This window comes from Crocuta crocuta, unplaced genomic scaffold (assembly GCF_008692635.1).
Source record: "Crocuta crocuta isolate KB4526 unplaced genomic scaffold, BGI_CrCroc_1.0 scaffold246, whole genome shotgun sequence".
Taxonomy (NCBI): Eukaryota; Metazoa; Chordata; class Mammalia; order Carnivora; family Hyaenidae; genus Crocuta; species Crocuta crocuta.
In genome coordinates, this window is record NW_027531902.1 from 1,624,095 (window position 1) to 1,648,826 (window position 24,732).

At 42.4% G+C, this 24,732-nt stretch overlaps 1 protein-coding gene across 1 annotated transcript in view; it reads left to right on the forward strand.

Annotated features, from left to right (window-relative positions):
- ALK (ALK receptor tyrosine kinase) overlaps positions 1–24,732 on the forward strand; it is a 670,565-nt gene that overhangs the window by 336,540 nt on the left and 309,293 nt on the right. The window contains exon 4 of the mRNA XM_077774140.1: positions 18,418–18,619. Within this exon, the coding sequence (XP_077630266.1) occupies positions 18,418–18,619 (202 nt within the window). The remainder of the gene's footprint in view (positions 1–18,417; positions 18,620–24,732) is intronic.

Consider the following 24,732-nt stretch of genomic DNA (forward strand, 5'->3'; position numbering starts at 1 on the left):
AGGAGAGAGACAAGAGATGACATATGCAAATACTCAGGCTTCACTCACAGCCCAAAATCCCAGCATGTGTTATTTTACAATTCTTTGGCACCTACGGTTTATCTGTGACTTTGGTTTTGTTCTTCCTTTTCTTCCCACTATACTATATGTTCCATGATGACAAGGAAGGTGTGTATAATCCTTTAGAGACATCCCTACCCAACTCAATATATAGTATTACATGCAGTAAATGCTTAAAATCTAACTTGTAACCTACCAGTGGGTATTTCAGATGAAGGAGAATGCTTCCTTTTGGAAGTCCTTTATCAGTTTTGTCTCGTGCCCAGCTGCTAGTTAAAAGGTCAAAGTGAAGCATGCTGCTGGCCTGCCTCTACGCCTATTCCCAGCCTGTCGACCTGCCAAATGCCCCGGGATCTGGGACCAGTGAGCTCTGAGCCCTGAGAATCTGATTGGAATTACTTTAAAAATAGTTCCCCTGAGATAGTGTCGGCATCCTTGGCTAGATAGGAAATACCTGCATTACTCATGACCATTTGGTTCCTGAAAACCAAGCGCTTTCAATATGTCTCAGTGTTTCCAAATAGGCTATTTGATGATCTGCTCTAGGCTACTTACAAGCAGAATTTAGAGGATATGTCTTAATTTCAGGGTTATGCTTCGTTCTCTCATTCTTTTCTTCTTTTCCATTAAAAAATGGTTGCATTTTCTTTTTTCAGCCATCAATCACTCAGTGAACATCTACCTGTCTAGGACCTACACAATACTTAGAGAACAAAGCATATGTGATTTTATTATACATTTGAGTGATACATGTTCCTATCCTTGGAATAGACCACATGCTGTATGAAATATTGTAGAAGAGAGCCAGATAATAAAACTGAAGCATTTGTAAAAATATGTCTGATTTCACCAGTTCATATTAAAAGAAGGGAGAAATCAAAATTGAAAGTGTCATTTACAAGTTGTCTGGATGAGAGATATTTACAACTTATAACATAGGCTAAATAGTGTAAGATTATAAATTCCAAATGAAGGCTAGCTCAGGTCCCTTGAGGCTTAGTAACAAGCCTCAAGAAACTTGGGAAATGTCATCAGTATAAACCTGTGCCAGTAGAATATTGATCAGAAAACCCTAAGCTGAATGTCACTTCCAGGTTTAAAATGAAACTTGAATAGTTCACATAGGCTCCACTAAACTCACTAGCAAAACCTAAGACTTTTTGATAATAGCTTTTGTATTTAAGAAGAGCGAGCCTAGGGGCGCCTGGGTGGCTTAGTTGTTTAAGCGTCCGACTTTCGCTTAGGTCATGATCTCGCGGTTCATGGGTTCGTGCCCCCCATCAGGCTCTGTGCTGACTGCCAGCTCAGAGCCTGGAGCCTGTTTCAGTCTGTGACTCCCTCTCTCTCTGACCCTTCCCTGCTCACGCTGTCTCTCTCTCTCTCCTAGAAATAAATAAAAATAAAAAAAAAAAGAAGAAGAAGAAGAAGAGCGAGCCTATAAAATCACACTACCTTTCCATCCCCATTCCCCTCCCTGCCAGGCCCACCCCCATTCAAGTCCTTACATGGTGACCATGACCTTGAGATTTTTGTCCCTGCTGTATTTCCTGTTTCCTTCATCATTGAAAGTTGTCTTGACAGCAACACAAGTGCTTAGGACAGCCTTGTTTGCAATTGTAATGATCGTGATGACAATAATAATGAGAGTGAACAGTTATTGAGCCCTTGCTGAATACCAGAGTGTCTGCTAAGTGCTTTTACATGGTTATCCTCTATGAATCTTCACCACACATCTGTAAGAGGGTCCTATCACTTTCCTATTTTACAAATGCCTTAGAGAGGCTATTTACCTCATTTTATAGTAAGATCACATAGCACGTAATGCAGAACCAGGATTTGGCCCAGGTGATCAGAGCTCCAACTGTTGGGGCCGTGTCTGAGCTGCAGCATGTCTAAGATAAACTCCCAGGTACCAACTGGGCCATCATAGGTACAGAGCTCTGATGCCATGTCCCCTTTGGGACCAGTTTTGGCCATCTTGACATTCAGTGAGGATGTAGCTGCCAGGATTCCAATCTCCTTCTCCTATGTCAGGATCCTTTGACCTGGCCCTTAAAGTTTCTTTCTTCACAAACTTACACCTTTAACAGCCTGAAAAGCTATTTCTTTTTTTCTTCCACAACCAAATACTTTTTTTCTAAATTGTATTTACAAATATGTAACAGTTATTCTTTTCTTTTTCTTTAGTCCCAGGCAGTTGACTGATCTTTGGTCTTTTTTCCCCCTCTTGATTTTTGAAATTCAAAGAATTCTTATTTTCCAAAGAAATTGAGAGTCTGCCTCTATTTGTTTACCGTCACCACCTATGGCCATTAGGATGTAAGATGCCAAGGGCATCTTCATACAGTCACAATGGGGGTTATTTCTTTGTGGGCTTTGTTACAGAATTTCTGAATTGAAGTCAATATAAATCATATTCATTAGATCCAAACCAAGGGAAGGAAGAGGAGAAAGGGTTGGTGGGTGGGAGTGAGAAGCAGGTAGCAAGTTAACTTACAGAAATGGACAGATCCAGTGCTCTGAGACTAGTCGACTGATCCCAGTTCAGAAGCACTGAATTTACACTGAATCCTCATAGCTTTCTGGTTGGTGAGATTACCAAGTAGATTCCAGGAGCCTGATTTGATATCCCAAACCAAAACATAAATGTCCACAGCAGCCTAGCAGACAAAGTAAATGAGTGAAGCGGGCCAAGAGTAAGATGATAAATGGTCACTGACCCTCATCTTCAGTGATAGGACAAGAGGGCGTGGTGGGGACTATGGGGGAAGAGAGCACACAGTCACCAAAGGGGTTAGCAGATACTCAACTCCAGCTAATTGTCACCAAAAACCAGCTCCATTGTTGCCAGATCTTCCTTTTTTATTTTACAGAGCAGCTAAATATGCAGATATTCATGTGATTGATGTTTACTGGCTTTTAAGCATTGACTGCTAACCCAGATCTAAAAGCCAGTGCTGACCAAGACTTGGGCCAAAGGAAAGCCCACCTATGGCCAGTGGCTTCTGAGGGCTGATGATGAGCATGTTTATTCATATGCCTTCTTCTCCAATTCTTGTTTTGCAATTTAGATCTCAGTTGAAATTTAGGGCTTTTTTCTATGTTTAGTAGTAATAGCTAAAGGAGATCTAAGGAAATAAATTCAGTGATTTCACTTAGGTTTCCTTTTTCTAACTAAATGATTTCTATGAATATAATTATGCTTAAAAGTTCTATCTAAAGACTCAGAAAGCATTTGGTATATCTTTAAATGAAGTGATTATTTTTATCAAATATTTTTGAAGGTGATACTATGGAAAGCCATTAGAGAACATTTAAGTTCATCAATATTAATAGGCAGATTGGTGAACTTTATATATAAGATTTTGAAAGCATAAAATTGTTCAAATATTTTTACATTAAAACAAAATTAAATGATTAATGTTTTACATTAAAACAAAAAATCAAATGGGAGTGATTTCTTTTAGCAAATAGAATAGACAAAGGGTTAATAGCCTTGTTTTTTCAAGAGTTCTTACAAATCAGTGAGGAAAACTAACCCTGCTATAGATAGCTGAACAAAAGAAATGAACAGACAATTCACAAAAGGGAAGAACCAACTAATTGAAGAACATATGGGGAAATGACTCAACCTCACTAGTAATTAAAGAAATGCAAATTGAAACAACAAATATTATCATTCCCAGTGCAGCCAAGAGTGCAATGAAACAGGTACTTCTATGCATTACTGATAGACACAGTAGAAAGCCTTGTTGGTAAGCAGTTAGTTAATAGAAATCAAGAGTTCAGTTCTGTTAAGCAAATATTAAGCTCCCTTTCTGTGCTAGGAATTGGTGTATGCAGATGACAAGGACCCATCCTTACTCTCAGTGAGGGAACATGTCCTGGGTGGGAGACAGACAGAGATAACTCCATCATTAGGAGGTAAATGACAGAGGCATCCAGAGCACATAGCAAATGCAGGTGTAAGGTGATAGCCCAGCCTGGAGGGTTTGGAAGGATTATTTGAAGAAATGATCCTGAGATGAATCTTAAAGGATGATGAGAATTTGGTCAGATGAAGAAGGGTAATGAGAGTGGAGAAGAGGAAGAAAGGAGATCTCTGCAAAAGGTAGAGCATGGGCAAAAGCATAGTGCCTGCAAGAAGATTGGAGCACCTGTACCACCAAGTGGGAGGCAGAGATGCCAGATAGGAGGCTGCAGAGAGAGCCCGGCCTGCCCATGCTTTGGTAGCATGAATCTCACCCCAGAAGCAGCCCAAGGTAGACAGGCAAGAAGAGACATAATCAGATACGTATTTTTTTAATCCTACATAAAAGTCACTGTGGTTTATTTTTCTCATTTAAAAAGGAACAGATGAAAACAAATAGCCCAATTAAAACTTGGACAAAGGACTTGAATAGACATTTCTCCGAAAAGATATATAAATGGCCAATAAGCACATGAAGGGATGCTCAACATTGCCAGTCATTAGGGAAATGCAAATCAAAACCACAATGAGATACCACTTTATACCAATTAGGATGGCTATTACTTTTTTTTTTAAAGGAAAATGACAAATACTGGTGAAGATGTAGAGAAATTGGAATCCTTGAACAATGCTGGTGGGCTGGTGTGGCCACAGTAGGAAAAAATCAGGCAATTCTGCAGAAGGTTAAACATAGAATTACCATATGACCCAGCAATTCTACTCTTAGGTATATTCCCAAAAGAATTAAAAGCAGGGACTCCAACAGATACTAGTACACCCATGTTCATAGCAACATTATTCACAATAGCCAAAAGGTAGAAACAACCCAAATGTCTATCAACAGATGAATGGATAAACAAAATGCGGTATATACATACAATGGAATCCTATTCAGCCTTAAAAAGGGATGAAGTTCTGACACATGCTACAACATATATGAACTTGAAGAAATTATATTCAATGAAATCACAAAAAGACAAATGTATGATTCCACTTAGGTGAGATACTTAGAGTAGTCAAGTTTATAGAGACAGAAAGAAGTTACCAGGGACTGGGGTAAAGGGGTAACTAGGAGCTTCTCTTTGGGGTAATGAGGAAGTTCTTGATTGGATGGTGATGATAGTTGTACAACATAATGCAGCTGAATTGTACACTTAAAAATGGTTAAAATGGTGAGGGGCACCTGGGTGGTTCAGTTGGTTAAGTGTCCAATTTCAGCTCAGGTCATTATCTCATGGTTTGTGGGTTTGAGCCCCATGTCGGGCTCTGTGCTGACAGCTCAGCCTGGAGCTTGCTTCAGATTCTGTGTCTTCCTCTATCTGCCCCTCCCCTCCTCATACTCTCTCTCTTTCTCTCTAAAAGAATAAAACATTAAAAAGTTTTTTTAATTAAAAAAAATTTTAAATGATTAAAATGGTGAATTCTATGTTATGTATTTTTACCTCAATAAAAAATACCAAAAAAGTAACAGGTGCTTTGGGGGAAAAAATGTGTATAAAGAAAAATATTCTACCACCCAGAATTACCCATTTAACTTTTTGGTGAATACTCTTAAGTATTTTCTTTTCTCATATACATATTCACATATTTATTATATTTTACTATATTGGGGTCACACTATCCTTGCTGTGTTGTAATTGTATTTTCCATCTACAGATAGACTGTGCACATCCTAGGTATCTATACAGCACAGTTGTTAAGGAGGTAAGCCCTGGAGACAGACTACCAGGTTTGTGTCATTGTTCCATTGCTTACTCAGCGGCCAACTGATGGGCCCTGAGAGACCACCTAATCCTCTGAGCTTGTTTCCTCATCTCTACAAAGGAGATGATAATAATAACACCAAACATATAGGTTGTTAAGGATTAAATTAGTTCCTAAATATGTATAAGCACAGTGCCTGCCACTAAATAAAAGAAAGCTATCATTATTATTGTCAGTGTTAGTTAATAATCCTCACCTGTTCTTCAAGACAATCCTTTTAGTGGCCTCATGAAGTACTTCATCACATGGATATGCCATAGATTACTGAACTAATCTTCTATGTCCAACATTTACCATTACTAAATATTTGCTCACATAAATAGTGCTAAGCAACTTTCCAAAGTAGCCTGAATAGATAAATGTTTTTTAAAGCAGATCCTCGGAAAGGCAATTATTGGGTCAAAGAACATGTACAATTTAAGATTTTTAATTTATGTTGACAGACTACTGCTCCAGAAAGAATGTGATATGCAGAGGTGTGGAACAACTTTATCTATAACAGCAAAAAGTCAGAAACAACCTGTCTAAAATAAAAAGATAGTTTAAATGTGATGTTCCTTTATTGGAACATTATACAAGTATCAATAAATATATTTTCAAAACCTACTTTAAGAGCATAGAAAATTCTTAGGGCACATGTTAAGTGAAAGAGCAAGAAATATATATTTAAAAGAATGATAAATTTTAAAAAGCATATGCATATGGAGGAACAAAAAACAAGTAAAATAGAAAATTTGAATAGTAAGACGCACTAGATATTTTCTCTTAATATTTTATTTTCCTAAATTGCATTTAACAAGCATACACAATGTTTATAACAAAAAAAAAATATTTTCACTGGGAAGGTATGACTTATCCCTATCTTTGAAGGCCATTATTGAAATTTAGTTTCACATTGCAAGTAGATCTTTAAATAACTACCCATAGTAATGAAGGCAATATTTCAATTTTCTGGCTGAAAGTTTTTCAGATACAAAGTCACCTTCTTGACCTTATCCATATATTCAAAGCCTGTGGAGCTTAGAGATTTCTACTACATGCTATTGGAATCAGCCACAAGATCAGTAGACATAATTTCCCAAAGGAAATGAATCTAAGGGACTCCAGGAGATATAGCTGCTTATATGTCACCCAAACAGAGTCCAGCTGCTGTTATGAGGGCTGTAGTCCAGGGAAGGGCCCTAAATGTTCAGTTATCTGCATGGGTCTCCTAGGCTCTGGGCCTCTCAGTCTGACCACTTTGAGCTGATAAGCCGGTTAATTGATCTCTCTGAGCCTCAGTTTCCTTATCTAAAAAGTGCAGATCATCATCATATAGCTACTTAACAGGTTGTTATGAAATCAAATGGAGTAAAGTTTGTAAAACATTAACCCAGTGCCTAGGACATGTTAGGTACTCATTTAATGTTAGCCATCCTTATCCTAGTATCATCCTATATTCTATATTTCACTCACTGTTTTTACAGGTAACAGTGAAGCCCAAGGAGATGTGGCTTGTTGTAGTTTCATGGAAAGAGCCACACATTTGGAATCAAATTAGCTGGATTGTAATAGTGGTTGAAGCACTTAACTTATTTCATGGCCTAGGGCAAGACACTTAATCCTTAGAGCAGTGCTGTCCAAGAGACATATAATATGAGCCAAAAATGTAATTTTGGATTTTCTAGAAAGCACCTTACAAAAAGTAAAAAGAATCAGGTGAACTTAATTTTAATAATATATATTATGTAACCCAACATATCCAATTTTATCCAACATGTAATCAATATAAAATTATTGATGAAGTATTGTATATTCTTTATTCTGTACCTAAATCTTTGAAAGCCAGTATGCACTTTATAATGACAGTACACTTCAACTTGGAGGCTACGTATTCATCTGAAATATTTTATCTGTATTTCATAAAATTTATAGTTGAAAAATTAGTTGAAAATTACAATTGAACAATTATAGTTGAAAAATTGACATACCCAAGTTGTTCAAACACACTTTCCCAATAACTGAATCAACTATCAGTTGAGTTAATTAAAGTTAAATAAAATGAATAATTCAGTTTTTCAGTGTGAGCCACATTTTGAGTACTGGTAGACAGTTTAGCTAGTGTCTTGCAGATAGCCTGTATTTCACTGAATTATTATAAGAGTGTTGTATGAGAGAGTTTTATACCTCATAAAATGCTGTCCAAATAGATTACTTCTCCCAAAATCACTGAGCTAATGAGATGTAGCTCTGGGACTGGAATTCAGCCAATATAATGTCCATATATGGACATTTGAAATTTGAAAACTATTCATCTTGACCCTTTCCATTTTTTAAACTGTGATCCCAGTAAGAAATATACTTTAAATAACAACATAGTACACAAAAATGCACGTGTACCTCTGTGTGTCTGTGCGCGCGTGTGTGTTTACATACAGATCAACAGCCATTATTCCCCAAAGGAAGATTACAATGTGAATATTTTTAAATTCCATTGTACTTTTCTCTTCCTTCTATTTCTTCCTTTTTCTACTTCTCCTTTTCTTTATTTAATGTTGGTCATGACCCACTAAATTGATTTCATGGCTCACTGCTGGGTTACAAACCTCAGTTTGAGAAACACTACTCTGAAAAGCCCAAACTTCCAGGCATATTAAAAATTGATTTGCTTTGTATTGTAAATAATAATCCTTCCATAGCTACCAATCAGTTCAAAGGGGACAATGTTCTCCCCAATATAAATTAGAAGAATGGCACTATTCTAGATAAGATATAAGGAAACAAGCAAATTATCTGCTCTTTGGTTAAGTATCATTTCTTTAACCATTCAGCAAATATTCATTGAGGAAGCACTGTCCCTGTCACTGTGTTAGGCACTAACAGCTGGCCCAAGACAGACGAGATCCCTGCCCACAGAGTCAGATATAAAACAACTGAAGCCCTTGCTACAGTGGCTTAGCCAAATAAAGATCTTGGGTGTTTTGTTTTATTTTTCCCATGAGGAGACCAGAGACAAGTAATGGTGCAGATGTCCACCACCACCACTAGTGACTCAAGTCCCGTTATCTTTCTTTTCTACACGCTCTTGCTTGTCACTTTATCGTCAGAAGACAGCAGCTGCCACCCCTCAAGGCATTCTGTCCATGTTCCAGGCAAGAAAAAGATACAAGCACAGGAGGGAAGTTGTCCCCAAATTCTCTAGCCCATAGGATTGCCAGATAAAACAGGATGTCCCGTTAAATTGAAGTTTTGGAAAAACAACAAATAATGTTTTTGTCTAAACATGCCCTAAGCAATATCTGAGACATATTTGTACTAAAAAAATTATTCACTGTTAATGAAATTCACATTGAACTAGGTGTCCTGTATTTTTTTTTTTTTTTAATGTTTACTGTGCTGATAGCACAGAGTCTGACATGGGGCTCAATTTCATGAATCGTGAAATCATGACCTAAGCTGAAATCAAGAGTCGGTCCCTTAGCCAACAGAGCCACCTAGGTGCCCCAGGGGTGTCCTGTACTTTTATTTGCTAACTCTGGAAACTCTATGAGCACAATTATGCTTACATTTCATTGGCCAGACTGTGTCACATAGTCACTCCTATCTATTAAAAAAAGAAAGAAACTGGTGAAATCAAGTCATTTGTTAACTTGCAGTGTCAATAAAAAGGAAAGGCAAGAGAGAAGGAAGTTGGTCAGAGTGTTGAGTGAGCCAATCTATAGTATCTGCTACAGGCCAGCTCCCCTTGGCCTTCCTTGTACATCATAGGAAGAAATTTGGGTTTTCATTCATGGTCAGTGGGAAGCTATTGGAGAGTTTAAAGAAAGGAGTAACTAACTAAATTATATTTAAGAATATGGCTCTGGCTGCTGTGTGTGGTATGTGAGGAGGGGGGAGGGTAAGCAAGAAGTGGGAAGACCAGTTGGAAAAAACCTGGAGAATTCAGCACAGCCTCAGGCCCGTCTCAGGCAGGCCCCTCACCGTCCTGGATATGAGTTCCCTCTTCTAAAAAACGAAGACTTGGTCGGGGTGGTCTCTTAGTGCTCCATACAGCATGCCCAGAGGGGCATGCAGTGACATGGTGGCCTTCTCTTGCTATTCAGCTGCAACGCTTGGTTGTCAATGTTGGCCTATATTTTGTGCTCCTTCTTCAACAGAGGAGTGGCTGAGAGCCACAGTTCATGGAACATCGGAACTTACTATTAGGAAGCTAAGATCCTGTGAGACTCTTCCAAGGAAATGAGTAAAAAAAAATCGTTTTAAAATCTTAATTAAAAAAAAATCAATGAAATGCACAGACAAATAAAATATGCTGTGTCTTAGCAAAATTTAAAAAGTAACATGGACAATTTTTATACCCTGACATCTGGGACTTGAAGCAAAAATTGAGTAATCTGATTCCAGAGCTAAGAACCTATGTGGAGAAGGGAAAATCTGATTTCATGCTTCTCTCCCTCCAAAGTGGATTTTGTTACAACAAAGACACTCTGGTGCCCTAACCACCTCCCTTTCCTGCCCCGCCTGCAGCAGATAATTTTCTCTCTCCTTCCTCCTGCTTCTCATGGAATTAAATCAATTGTTTAGTTTTCATTTGGCTTTTCCTTTTTCCCTCTCATCAGATCAAGTGCTTTTCTGTTTTCCTTGAGGATTACCAAAATGAGCTCTTAGGGAAAAAAAAAAGATTTCTCAGCATTTTAGCTTCTGTTCCTTCTATTTATTTGCTTTGCCTTTTATTATCTGGTTTTTGCTGACACCCCAGGACATGCATGCAGTATATAGAGTATATAGAGATTATGGTTTTCTCCCTTTTTCCTAAATGAAACCTGTTGGTTAAAAACAAAACTGTGTCCCCAGAAAGATTTATTGAATTATTCTTTTTAAGAGGGTCAGAGATCTAATAAGGCATCTGTATAAACATACACATATACACACAGATATACACATTTATGTAGCTAATTGTATGCATGTACACACAAATATACTTACTATACACACACAAGCATAAATATATTTTTGTCTCAGTTAACTTGGATCTTGGAGGCAGTTTATAGAACTCCATGAAACATGCAAATGTACTGCTACTCTGGGCTACAACTGAACTCATAATGTTAGGATTAATAATACTGTCAAGGAAAATCCCCTACCTCCCTTCCCTCCCTTAATGAGCACACTTGGTTTTTCTAATCATTTGATCTCAAAAACTGGTATCATTTCTCTTCAGAGTGCTTCACAACGAAAGGGCAGTAAAGCAGTACATTTACGTCCTCGTGGTGGAGGGCAGAAGAGCTAATTCCAAATATTTGACATCACAGTGGAGTGAGATGGTAAAAGTGCACAGGGCTGGGACTGGAGCACTGGGTCCTACCACAACTCAGCTGCCCGCTCGCTCAGCTCGCTCAGGATCCCAGGCCTATCCCTTCACCCCACTGGATTGAATGTCCTCCCCAGCAAAGAGAAAGGTTGCACCAAATGACCCCCAAGAGGTCTAGGTCTTTGAAGTTCTAAGTTTGTAAATTAACCCACAATTAGGCAGAATATGCCAGTGAGGATAATCCTACCTATTCCTTCCTTTAAATTTCAAAATTCTGCACTAAAACCTAAAACCTGAGTTGAGGGTAGGGTAGCAAAATTCAAATTTGAAAAATAAACAATAAGAGAACTCGTACTGTGGCACTGATGTGCTTTGGCCACTTTGTAAGACCACATACACAGAGAAGACCTTCACATACTGCCCAGCCATAAGCCGCCAGAAGTTATTTCCAAAGGAGACCTCACCTGTTGTCTCACCGCCCTAGCCTTAGTCTGTGACCTTTGTAGACAGTCAAATGGATGGGCTTGAGACCATCTTCTCAGCCTAGTCTTCAGACCTATGAGGGTGCAGAGAAAGGAAAGTGAGGTCTGGTGCAACAGGTATCTCTCCAGAAACATCACAGATTTCTATCATAGACAGGTGGGGACTGGGGTTCCACTGGACAAGGAGTCTGAAAACCTTGCTTCAAATTCCAGACCCACTACCAATTTGCAGTGTGATATTGGGCAATCCTTAGCTTCTTTGCTCCTCGGTTTTCTCCCCATTACAGCAAGGGATTAAGCTTTGTGACCACCATGTTTGTCTCTAGTTCTGACATTCTGAAAGCCGTATATGGGATGTAGGGCTTTTAAAAAGTCTCATCAGGGAGAGAAACCCACATGGTAACTTAATCAAGCCTCTCTGGAAGCAGGATGCCACTGTAAAGAGCTCAGTTCTTGTTGAAAAGACAGTTTAAAGTCAGACAAACACAGAAGACTTAAGATTTAAGGGATGCTATAAATACAGATATATTACTCACCTACACTACCTTTTTTTTCATGATTTTTTTTTCCTTTCTCAACTCTGTGCAAATGATCTCTAGAGCAGAAGTACATTAGAGACAGGTTTCCAAAGCATATTCCATGGTACCGCATACACAGCAGCAAAAGAATTCTGTCCCCAAAGGAATTTGGGTAATCTTAAGTTTATAGTCTACTCTTAGGGAGTCACAACCCTTTGGCATACTAAGGTTCTAAGAAACCCTACAGTGATAGAGACTGTTTACTTTTGTTTGACCCAATAATCCTCCAACTTACTGGATTCCAGAGCTTTCTCCTGAGGCCTATCAGCACCCTGTGGGGCTGGTGTTTTATGGAGCATTCTGTGGGGGACAGCACAGCATTATTCCCTGACACTGTATCTAGTGGCATGCGTCTGTATGAGGCCTGTGTGTGTCACATTGTACTTCTTCTGTCCATATTCCAGCCCGTTAAACTTCTACTTCTTAGGTCTCACCAAATATGAACAGCATCATGAGCCATTGAATGAATAATAGCTTATAGTAATGATTTAACAGTTTAATTGCAATATGGACAATTAGCCAATGATAGTAGAATCCTGTGTGACTTATTGAGATGGAAATCTGTCCATCCATGCATTTATTTACCAGTATTCTCACTCAAAGAACAGGATTAAGAAGCTTTGGTTCAGGATGGTGGGTTGAGCATGCACTTGTCTCCTCTCCTGCAATACCACTCAAATGATAATAAAGAATTCAACAGAGGAAGAAATTCTAACTAGCAAACAGAACAGGAGAGGAAACCATGAGCAATTTCAAGAGCACAAAGCTCTTGATGGAAGAACTGAAGCAGGCATAACTAAAAGGATGCAATAAAGGTTTAGAGCCAAGGAAGGAGCCCATCTGCTGGGAGGTACCATAGTGAGTACTGAGAAGGGATCCTCCAGAAGGATGGAGCAGAGTAAGGAGAGGGAGAATAGTTCCACGTGTCTCCACCCCTTCTCAACCCCAGTTTTCCAGACTAAAAGGTAGCAGGACACTTAATTGCAAAGAAGAAGCTCATCTCTAAAAGTTCAGATGGACCAGGGTCGCCTGGGTGGCTCAGTTGGTTAGGCTCAGGTCATGATCTCATGATTCATGAGTTCAAGCCCTGCATCAGGCTCTGTGCTGACATCTCAGAGCCTGGAGCCTGCTTCAGATTCTGTCTCCATGTCTCTACCCCTCCCCTGCTCATGTGCTCGCTCTCTCTCTCTCTCTCTCCCTCTCTCTCTCTCTCCCTCTTTCTTTCTCTCCCTCTCTCTCTCCCCCCCTCTCTCTCAAATATAAAATAAAACATTAAACATTTTTAAATAAATAAATAAATAATTATTATTATGAGCAATTCAGAGCTCTTTGACTTCCAGCCACATGCATATATTACTTTGATTTTTAAAGCCATTGAGTACCTGCCATGTGGCACACATTGTATTAAATACCAGGTATTCAGAGGTGATACTAATCTTATAGCAGAAGCATCTACAGAAACAAATGATGCCGATTTAGGAGCCCTTCCCAGCAATGTGTTTGTGTAAATTGGAAGAGAGGAAGCAGAGCAGGGAATCACAGTTCACAGCGTATTTGGCCAACCGATTAAAACTGTTTGTATAGAACTGCCACAGAGGTGAATTAGGACAAGCCTTTAGGACTTGGGGGCTTGGAGACTTGACATGGTTCCTTTAGATTGATAATATTCTAGGCAGGCAGAGTTACTGACAGTTTGGAGCTATAAGGGTCCTTAGGGAGACTCCATCCAACCCTTTCATTTTACAAACAAAGGAGGCTTGGTCATGGCACAGCTAGTCCTTCTGATTCAATCCTTCTGATCAAGTTTAGTAATAGATAAAAGGAGCTCCACATTAAGACACCCTTCGAAGCACAAAAATCAATATCGTTCCCATATCTGCTAAGGGCTCTGCACTGTACTGGCCACTTCATGCATGTTATTTAACTTCATCTCCACAACAGCCACATGAGGTAGGCTATACCTATATTAAATGTAAGCAAACTGAGGTTTAAAGATTTTAAATAATTTGTCTGAAGTTTAGAATTAGACCCAGGGCCTGGATATTAATATTAAAGAGTCCGTCTGACTTCAAGGTTCATGCCCTTTGTTTTCTGGCCCATAATTTGGTAACCTGCTGACTGAGATAAGAGCTGTACATCCCTATATTGGTGATCAGAGGTAAAAAAAAAATAATGACCATTTCATATTTCATGATTGAGCGTATCAACATGATCCACTAATAAGGGAAGCATGATCCCAGCACTAAGCAGGGCTCTTTGATCGGCTTCTCCACTCCCCCATGGCCCACCCTGGGGGAGGGTCTGTGAGCTGCCCAGCCATCCTTCTTAATTAGGAGGGACCCCAGGAGCCTTCAAGTAGCCCCCAAGCTATTCTGAGCAAAATAAACAGGAAACAGAAAAGAGGGAGGGGAGACAGAAATGCTCACTGACTTTAAAAGATTTATACTGACAATATCCCAAGGAGCTTATGAAATGTTTTTTTTCCTTTTTTTTTTTTTTTTTTTCTTGAGAGAGGAAAGCTGCTGATGAAGAGATAGCTCTCAACTAGAGTTTCATTGACAGTGAAAATACTTTAAGCTCAGGCTCTTATTGATAGTCCGGTTGCACAAAACAAAATTCATATAAACATCATTTCACATATTAGAACTGGAAAAACAATCCATCTTCCAGTCAACTTTGAAAGAGTCCCGTTATTGAGCTACTGAATTACAAGGGCAGAATTTACAAATGTTTCCACACCCAGGAGGGAGGAACACTGGTGCAGGAGAGCCCAAAGCCCAGCACCTGCAGCGTGATTTTCTCCCTCTGGGAGCTTGAGTTTCCCAGGGTGGGGTGTTTATGCACATACACATAATCTTTCTGAGAAGAGGAGAATATCTCCTCCATCTTGCCCACATTCTTTCCCTCAATAGCTCAAACACCTGCTTTCGGTATGACTTTCCACCAACTTGAAGACATCAGAGTATGGTCTCAGACCAGGGCACAGTTGTTGCTTCCTTATGTGTGACGTGCTGGCTTCATTCTAACACCAGACCATGCCCCAAAGTGTCTGGAGCAAGACTCTGCCCCCAGACATGCTTCCAGGATTCTCATCTACTGTGGATAGACACACATCAATCTGATATTGGATATCCCAGTTGATTCTTGAGTCCATCCCCAACATGGCACCTTTGCTTACAATAGTAACAATTTGAACACATCACATTTGCATTTAGTCACATCCTTGCCTTGTGTGACTGGTACTATAGGATAAGGTCAGGTCAGTATTGTTCCCCACTATTCCCCCCCCAACACTCCATACCAGACTAGCCTTCTTGAAGCACCATCACCACTCTGATGATGTCACTCACCTGCTCAAAAACCTTTTCCAAACATAAAATTGAATACCTCCAGTGAAGAATGAAATGTCCTATGTGGTCTTGCCTGACACCCACTGCCTTAGCTTTCTTTATGTTCTAGCCTTTTTCTTCAGGTAGTACCCCTCTGCAGCCAAGTGCCACTACACATTTTCTACATTTATGCCTTTGCTCCTCTTCCCTCAAGCCCCACACGGCCGGCTCTGCCAATATCTTTGTTTTTCTCTCCCTTTAAGACCTAGATCAAAGGTCATCTTCTTTATGAATCTTCTCAATGGAACCTAAAGTGTCCTTCCTGGAGCCTCCCAAAGTGCTTTATACCTGTAGATGTCTTATGACTTTATAACCTCTGCTTTTGATTGTAGTTATTACAGTGATCTCATCACCCTTACTGGACCTGGAGTTCCTTAAAAGCCAGAACTGTGTCTGGTTTATGTCTGTGTCCCCAGGGTAAAGCCAGTGCTTGGATGTTTGTTCAACATTGGAATCCAGTAAATGAAATTTGAGGGCATAAAAGAGTGAACAAGGGAGTCAGTGAACAAATGGATTTGGTCCTGTACCCCACTGCCTGCCTTTTTCTCTTCCTCCCCCTCTGAGTTCCTGAGCTGTACAGCTTGTAACCCTGATCATATTTTAAGATAAGGGATACAGTGGTATAATGAGAAATCTATAAGGGAAAGAGCACTGGTTTGGAATCCAGACACCTGGAGTCTGATCTGGAGTTACTTTTTTTTTTTTAAACTTTTTTTAAGTGTTTATTTTCGAGAGAGACAGAGATCGAGCAGGGTAGGGCAGAAAGAGAGAGGGAGACACAAAATCTGAAGCAGGCTCCAGGCTCTGAGCTGTCAGCACAGTGCCTGACAAGGGGCTCAAACTCACAAACCATGAGATCATGACCTGAGCAGAAGTCAGACACTTAACCGACTAAGCCACCCAGGTGCCCCTGATTCGGAGTTTCAAATTAAGATGTTGTACAAGTCATTTCCCCATTTTAACCTTTAGTTTGCTTCTCTAGGAAAGTTAGAGCATCATATTAGATGATCTTTAGATCCTTTCTGGTTCTATTTGATTCTGTTCCCTTTCTTCTACCTCTGTACCCATGACGAGAATACCTCTCCCATTTCAAAACAGAGTAATAATATAGATTATTTACTGAGGGTTATAGAGCACTTTTCACTGGCCCATCTTCCGTGCTGAAATTTCCCAGCAATTACAAAGGGTTCAGTTTCCAGCACTGACCCCAGGTCCCCAGTCCAGCTCAGAAACAGTCTTGCGCTGACCTCATTCTAATGTTAACTGGAAGTCACATTTATCAATTTCCAGAATATTGCAAATCTCCAGTTCCTGACACAGTACCTTCTCCTTAAAGAATGCTTCTGGTAGGAATCCCTTCTTTCATCTGGATCATTCTCTACTGCTGACTACTAGTTCATTTACCTACTTGGTAAATTGGGTTGTCTGTAGAAGGAGACCAGCTTGACATGCTCGGGAGTGGTTTAAGAAGGCTGAGCACTCATTAGCTGGTTCCCACTGGAGGAGTCGAGGATCTTGGAATAGGCTTCCACTGCAAAAGAAGCAGCATCAAATGGTCCAAAACTTCAGTGCAGAAGTGTGACAAGTGAAATGAATGCATCAGAAAGAATGTCTGGAACAATAAAATGGTGCTGTGCTTTTATGCTGACAGTAATCCCCATGAATACAGGTTTCTTGTAGATCACTTGGCCTGTGCTACTGGAATTAGGGCTGGCTTGCCCCAGAGGCATACTCTGCCATAGGCACGGCACCAGAGGGGATTTGTAGGGCTTTCCTTTTAGAGACCAGTTACAAATCCACATGACACATAGACTCAAGAGCTGAAATGGATCTTAAGAAATTATTGAGTTCAGTCAACCCTCCTCATCCTGCTTTATAAATGAGGAAACTGAAATCTGAGAAATTTAATGCTTTGCCCAAGATCACTCAGCTAGTAATGAAAGGAGCATGAGCCGTGAACTTGACGACTACATAATAAGTAATCCAAATGCTGCCTCTCCAAGCCACCCACCTCTCAAGGAAAACCTTGAACTGGTCAGCACTATTTGAGATTGTAGAACCAATCCATACATTTCTGAGAAACTCTGCATTGGCCAGAAATTGAGAGCTAAGTTGGCTTCAATGTGATATGGAGAACTCAACTTTTATTTAAACTGTGACTTATAGGGTGGCCTGAGCTACCCCAGAGTGTGCTTTGGTTTGTGGGGTTTGGAAACACCCTACATGGATGTTTACAAGATGGTACGGATGTCCTGGCTCCGTTCTTGGCACATTTATGGAAGCAGTAACTGCTTAGGCCATCCCTCTAGACCAGGCTGTAAATCCATCAGATCATCTTAGCCCCTGAGCTGGGTTTCTCATGCTGGTCTATGAGGATTAGGTAATACCCCCTATTTTTCTCCAGTTGCCTATGAGACTTTGTTAGTTGTGCCTGCTGGCTGGCAGAGGAACTGTAAGTTCTCATCTCCATTTTAACTTAGAAGACAGTTGAACTCAAGAAATTGATGATTTAATAGGTTCCTTCCTCTCCACCCAAAACTGGGTAAAATACTCTCTATGCTTATCTCACATAATTCTTACCCTTTGATATAGGTGTTTTCATTGCCATTTTACAGATAAAGAACGTGGGACTCCAGATCATAGAGCTAGTAAGTCAGGAAACTAAAGTGAAAGCCTTAGTAGGTCCAGAATTACCATTCTCTTGCTTCAGCCTTTGCTTTTCACAAAGATGATCTAAGAAAAGGGAAATAGGGTTGGGCGTATGTGAGGAGGTGAGAAAGGCCTCCACCATTGCTGACTTTGGTCTCTATATCCTGCCACGGAGATGCTCCTGGTGCTCCCATCGGTAGACACCTGCAGAGTCACCTTGTCTGTCTCTTGCCAGGCTCCTTCCTCCTCCTCAACACCTCAGCAAACTCCAAGCACACCATCCTGAGCCCGTGGATGAGGAGCAGCAGCGAGCACTGCAGGCTGGCTGTCTCGGTGCACAGGCATCTGCAGCCTTCTGGGAGGTATGTCGCCCAGCTGCTGCCCCACAATGAGGCTGGAAGAGAGATCCTCCTGGTACCCACTCCAGGAAAGCATGGGTAAGTCCCTCCCTGTGTTCAAAACTGATGATATAAAAGGCCATTTAGCGTTTGGCTGCAAATATCCAGAGTCTGCGACATCTACTTAAAACTCACAGTCATCCTTTAATGGGTAGGGTCCAGATTGAGCCATTACTGCTAATATTCCCAAGGTAGTGTCTCGGGCACTGATCTGTGGGGCTCTCTGGCTGGCCAGGCTGGTGGTCCTTCCAGAGGCCAGAAGACCAGCTGGCAAAGTGGGCATTTAATGAGTGGGTGTTAAATATATTTATTTCCCAAAGTACAGATGGAGCCAAGAAGAAAACAGCCAAGGGTAGTGTTAAAAGGCCAAAATGAAAGTAATTTAATATGCTGGAAATGGGGTTTTACCAGCAGGACTTGGGCAGGTAGAGAAAGAGCAAACCATTGTAGCCACCTAAGTAGGTCCTGCAGGAGTGTGGGACCCCTGAGCAGAATTGGTCAGGGATGCCACAGTGGTATCACTTCAGTAGAGATTGAAACAAGCTTTGTTCCAGAACCTCTAAGGCTTACACAATACTGAAATCACACCAGATACCCATGTCAGTGAGCTCCTCAAGCTTCCAGAATACACTCACTTGCTTACTCAATGATCCACTGGGCCTCTAGAAGTAGTGACATTGGAAAGCAAATTTGAACCAGGGTATCTCTGTGCATACCCTTTTTTTTCTTATTCCATAAGAATAAATCCCATTATAAAATCGCACTTTTGGGGGTCCCCAGATATGATTAGTGTATAATCAACAAGGGTGAAAGATCTTTTTTTGTGACATGTTTACAGAAGAAAGACCTCAGATTTCTATCTAAGCTGAGACTTAGCTTCATTCTAAGAAAATATCTTTCAGAGGAGTTTCATCTGAACAGTGGTGTTACCCATGGTTTGCTGGGTCAGGAGGGGATAGCCTGTCTACTGCTTTTCCAAAAAGCTCTATGGTCTCCTATTAGTAATTTCTTGAAAGTCTCCACCCTAGTCTGCTACAACCAACTCATCTGTATTTAATTGTGCTTCAAAATACTACAAACTGCTCCAGTCCCAGCAGGAATGAAATCTTAACTTCAAGAAGGATGCTGTCCCCATACCTAAATTCATATCCATCTTCTTGCCTCTGAAATACCTTCTTGGGCTGGATGAAAAGGTCCCAGCTCCAAGTTCCTCTTCCTCTGTTCACCAGAACTTAGGAATGTTGGGTGTCTGGGCTGCCCACTGGTTTTTTTTTTTTAATTTTTTTTAATGTTTTATTTATTTCTAGGAGAGAGAGAGAGAGACAGCGTGGGCAGGGGAGGGTCAGAGAGAGAGGGAGTCACAGACTGAAACAGGCTCCAGGCTCTGAGCTGGCAGTCAGCACAGAGCCCGACGCGGGGCTCGAACCCATGAACCGCGAGATCATGACCTAAGCGAAAGTCGGACGCTCAACCGACTAAGCCACCCAGGCGCCCCTGGGCTGCCCACTGTTTTAGATGAACTGTCCTCTGGGCCAAATTTCCCTCCAGCATGGCCTTCCTTTCTTGGGAGAAGCGCAGATGGTAAGGCTTCCCATCCATCGGCAGGGCGGGTGCTGGCCTCTGCTGCCGTGCCATTCTGTAGGCACCTGCCCAACCTTATGAGTTGTTTATTCTGACATCTGCACTCCACGCCAACCCTGCCAGAGACCAGACAGCGCTGCCCGAGGCTGCTGAGAATTCAGACCATCAATCTGTTAGAGTGTGGGTGGGGTGGGACTCATTGATGTCATAGGGGAAGTGGAGTTCAGAGTCTCTCTGAAGTGCAGGCTGAGAATGTGCATACATGTGAAGGAAGAGTGCCAGAGGGATTTCAATGCTTCCTGAGTAGCAGAGCTTAGTCCCCTGGGTAGCATGTTTGGAAGACCACAGCTCCTCCCTACGGCTAGCCGAGGGTCTTGCAAAGATGTTTCCCCTCATTATCTTCCTATGCATGCGACTACCTGGTGAGTTCCCACTTAACAGATGAGAAAACTGAGGCAGAGAGAGGAAATAGGAAGTGATGTGGCCCAAAGTGGACTCCAGATCTCCCCTTCTCTCATTAGTGTACTTTCCAGGAAACCCATAGCCTCTCAGCAGAGGCAAAGGGTGGGGTCGTGGGGTCAGGAAAATGGAAATGGAAGGTGAAGGATCCTTGCAAAAAGAGATCATCTAGATTCTTTGGTGTCTCAAGACAGTTGAGCACAGGGGGCGTATGATGGCAACCTTCCTTTCACAGACAGTGAGAATAGGGACAGGAAGACAGCGCAGTGATTCTCCTCGGTCTCAAGGCCCCTCCTGCGAGCCATTGCATTTTTCCCCAGAGCAACTCTCCCACTGCAGGAGTCGGCCTGCCTCCTGGAGAGTGGGAGGTAGGCAGGAAAAGGAAGCAAGTGTGCTGGGGCAAGCCCGCTGACTTGAGGGCTTGCCTGGGGCTGCCCTACATCTACAGTGGCTTTGTCTTAGGCTGGGCTCCAGGCATCTCTGTGTAGAGATGTTCTCCCTGAGCCCTGACAGAGCCATCTTGGAGTTTGGGGATGAGCAGGAGTGATTCCAAATGGAAACTAAAGATGCCTGAGCCAGCCTCCCCACCCCTAACAAAATCGATGTGGTGCGGGTAGAAAGTGGCAGCTGAAGGGGCAGGCCACAGACTGTCCTACTGCTTGGAGGAGCTGTGCTGCCCCAGGCAGCTTGGCAAGCTGCAGGGCATGGGCACTTGTCCAGTGTTTCACAGAGCTCTAGGTATTTGTGTAGAGTTGGATCCGGCTTGCTCAGCCTCAGCTCTTTTGATATCCAGGACTAGATAATTCTTTCTCTGGTCACTGTCCTGTGCATGGCTCCCCAGCTTCCCAGGCCTCTGCCCACTGGATGCCAGTAGCATCTCTCCTGGTCGTGGCAATAAAAATGTCTCCAGACATTGCCTTATGTCCCCGTGGGGGGGGGGAGGGGGGGCAAAATTGTCCCCATTGAGAACTACTGAAATAGCTAGAAAATATTACAGCTGGGAGGAACCCTGAGATTTACCTCGAGTTTCAACCTCGTCAATTCTCAGGAGTGGGGACTGAGGCCCAGAATGGGGAAGGGACTCTCTCCATGTCATATGATGAATGCCACTGTTGGTAGACAAGTGTCTTGAGCCCTATGCTCAGGTCTATATGCCAACCACTGTACTAAGTCCTCAGTTACATAGATATGTAAGGCCCAGTCTCTACCCTTGAGTAATAATAACTACTGCCAACACTTATTAACACTTCCCAGATGTGCTAGCCAGTCAATGCTGTGCAATTTACATGTATTTTCTTATTTAATACTCAACAAAACAGTGAAGCAGTTACTGTTACTCTCTTCCATTTCACAGATGAGGAAATTCAGTGAGATCAATCTTCCCAAGGTCACTGGCTATACAGGGTACAGGAGTTCTGAACCTAAGAAGCCTGACTTCAGACTATCTTTGCCCATTACTGGAAGAGCTCAAGGCCATGGTACTACAGAAAAAAAAAAAAAATCAGTATTCTATGAATCAAAGCCATCAGTTTAGGCCCTCCCCAGTTTGAAGAACCGTTACTCATTGGGCACTTTCTATTTGTTAGGACCATACAGGTGCTAGAGATACAAAAGACTAGCCTTTGATGGTCTATGAAAGGATTTTCCATGAATGAGCTCTGTGACTTCAAGGTGAATCCCCCCCTACAAAACTTCAGTTTCCCCATCTGTGACATGAGGATGATGATGCCAGCCCTGCTCGTGTGGTGCTGTGGAGTTAAAGTAATAAAAGACATAAAGGGTTTTTCACAATAAGCAGGATACAAATGTAAGAGGCCATTATTTAATACCCTAATCTGCTCTGTGCTGCTCAGAATTGGGGATCACAAAGGACTAAGACTCATCTGCTCTCTGATTGGGGGGTTAGTGGCAATCTCAAGGATCCTTTGTTTTGAGATCCTTGGCACTTTTCTTCACTGAAGTTCACTCCCTTTGATGTCAGAGATGACCCAGCAACATGATGCTCTGAGTGGTGAGGGGGACACAGTGAAATCCTGTGGTAATGACAGTGATAATTACAGATGGGGCTGGCTTCCTCTCAGGACAGGCCTTAGGTGGTTTGGGGACAGCTATTTGCAAAACAACACTCAACATTTGTGGTAACAAGGGAGGAAAGTGTCCTAACACAGTCCACTGGGGAGAGCTTAACTCATAGGAGTGGGCTGAGGAGGGACAAGCCTGAGGCCACAGAGTCCCTCAGACACCAGGTCATGAGCACGAAGGGTGGCACTGGGGGAGCAGCGGCCTGCCTAGAAACACCGGAGACAAGGGGAGGCAGTCGGGGAGCGCCAGCAGCCGCTCCCTTCCTTGCCTCCTGGAAAGCAGCCACGTATATGAAGTCTAGTGAATCACGGAGCATGAGCGCCCACCTCTGCCAAGGCCTGGCTTTGGCCCGGGTCTCCCAGGGGACGCACAGTGACGAGTGCCCGGCCTGCTCATCTGCTCGTCTGCCCTGCCAGAATGACCACAGGAGCACGGAAGCAGAGAGATGCTCTGTCAAACAGCCCAGCCCTGCTGGCCACAGGATCCAGCAGGCATAGGACATCTTAACTAGAAGTCGGAGGTTACAAAGTCCCCATGAATTGAATGAATATGATAATCCCTATTTAGAATGGTGAGCTGTGAAGTGGCATAAGGAAAATGGTGCACGCTGTGCCAACTGTATTAGGTACTTAACACATGCTAGACGCTTCCCAGGGCATCCATCCCTCTAACCGCCATGGATGGAGCGCCCCCAGTGAGGTAGGTGTTGGGGATATGCAGTTGAAGATGACACGGGCACAGCCTTCAAGCAGCATCCAGTCCAGTAAGGAGGACTCAGCACGTGCTTGTGCAGATGGCTTTAAATGGGGGCCCAGACATATTAAGGGGCATCAGTTGGCAGTGTGAAATCCGTGCCCTCTTGGATTCAGGACCCCAAGCTCAGGGAGTGGGGGTATTTGGGGCTGTAGGAGCTCCTTCTCGGTTCCTTCCCGGACACCTGAGCACACAGCTTTCTCCCAGAGCCTTGGGTATCCGGGGACTTTATTATGTATGACCAGAACTACACAGTGGGTAGAGGGAACAATTGGCCCTGAGGGGATAGAAGTTGCCAATCATTTGAATTACTAATACTTAAACAGATGTTTTAAACCTAAAGGATTTGGTGATACTCAGGCTTGAGCCAGGATAAGCTGTCAGGGCCATTCCGTAGCCCAAACAAGTTTCATTCCAGAAGGTGGCCAAGAAATAAGGCTCCCTCAGCACAAACTTCACCTTTCTGCAGGATCTTAACCTCTACCCTCAGAGGAGGCCTGGATTCCTTCTCTCCTGTCTACCGGGGACGCCAAGGCCCTGAGGCATGACGTGATGTGATGAAGGACAAAGTGTGAGCTGTGGGCCTTCCAGAGCCCCACCCTCTCATACTCTCTTCTATCTCCTGGCTGAACTACTGCATCAGGAAATCCTCAAACTCACTGCCTTTAGCTTAAAATCTACAGCCACCCACCAGCGGTGAAGAAAAACCTATGTCCATGCTGGCTACCCATACGGCTGCCACATTTACTTAGACCAATCAGTTCTGGCCAAAGACACCAGCTTCAAAATGAGAACAATCCTAACGGGAGACCTGCCAAAGTCATTTAATTCAAAGCAATATGGACTTGTGGGTGTGGACGTGCCGTGCCAGTCCTGGCTCCCCTGCTAATCTGCGGCTCCTCCCACCTCAGTTTCTTACCTTCCTTCCATAGGGGAGATTCCAGCTGCACACTGTCCCCTTCCTCATCCTGCAAGGCCAGCTGCTTCACCTTAGGTGGCCTCTCAGGACTGGGGTAGCAGGAAACGATTTTCCCTACCCCACAGTCCTGCTCTTTGCCTCTAGTCTGGCTCACAGGTCAGTTACCTCCTCTTGATGCAGAGACCTTCTGCTGCAAATGTACAGAACCCTGAATTCTCCTGTAAATAGACCAAATGGTCTCGCAGTCTGAGTGAGGGATAAACTTTGGGCAGGACAACATGGAAAGATGTCGCTAGGTATTTGCTTCTGAACAGATGCCTGACTGCCAAGCTGTGCCGGATTTAACTTCACTTGGCCC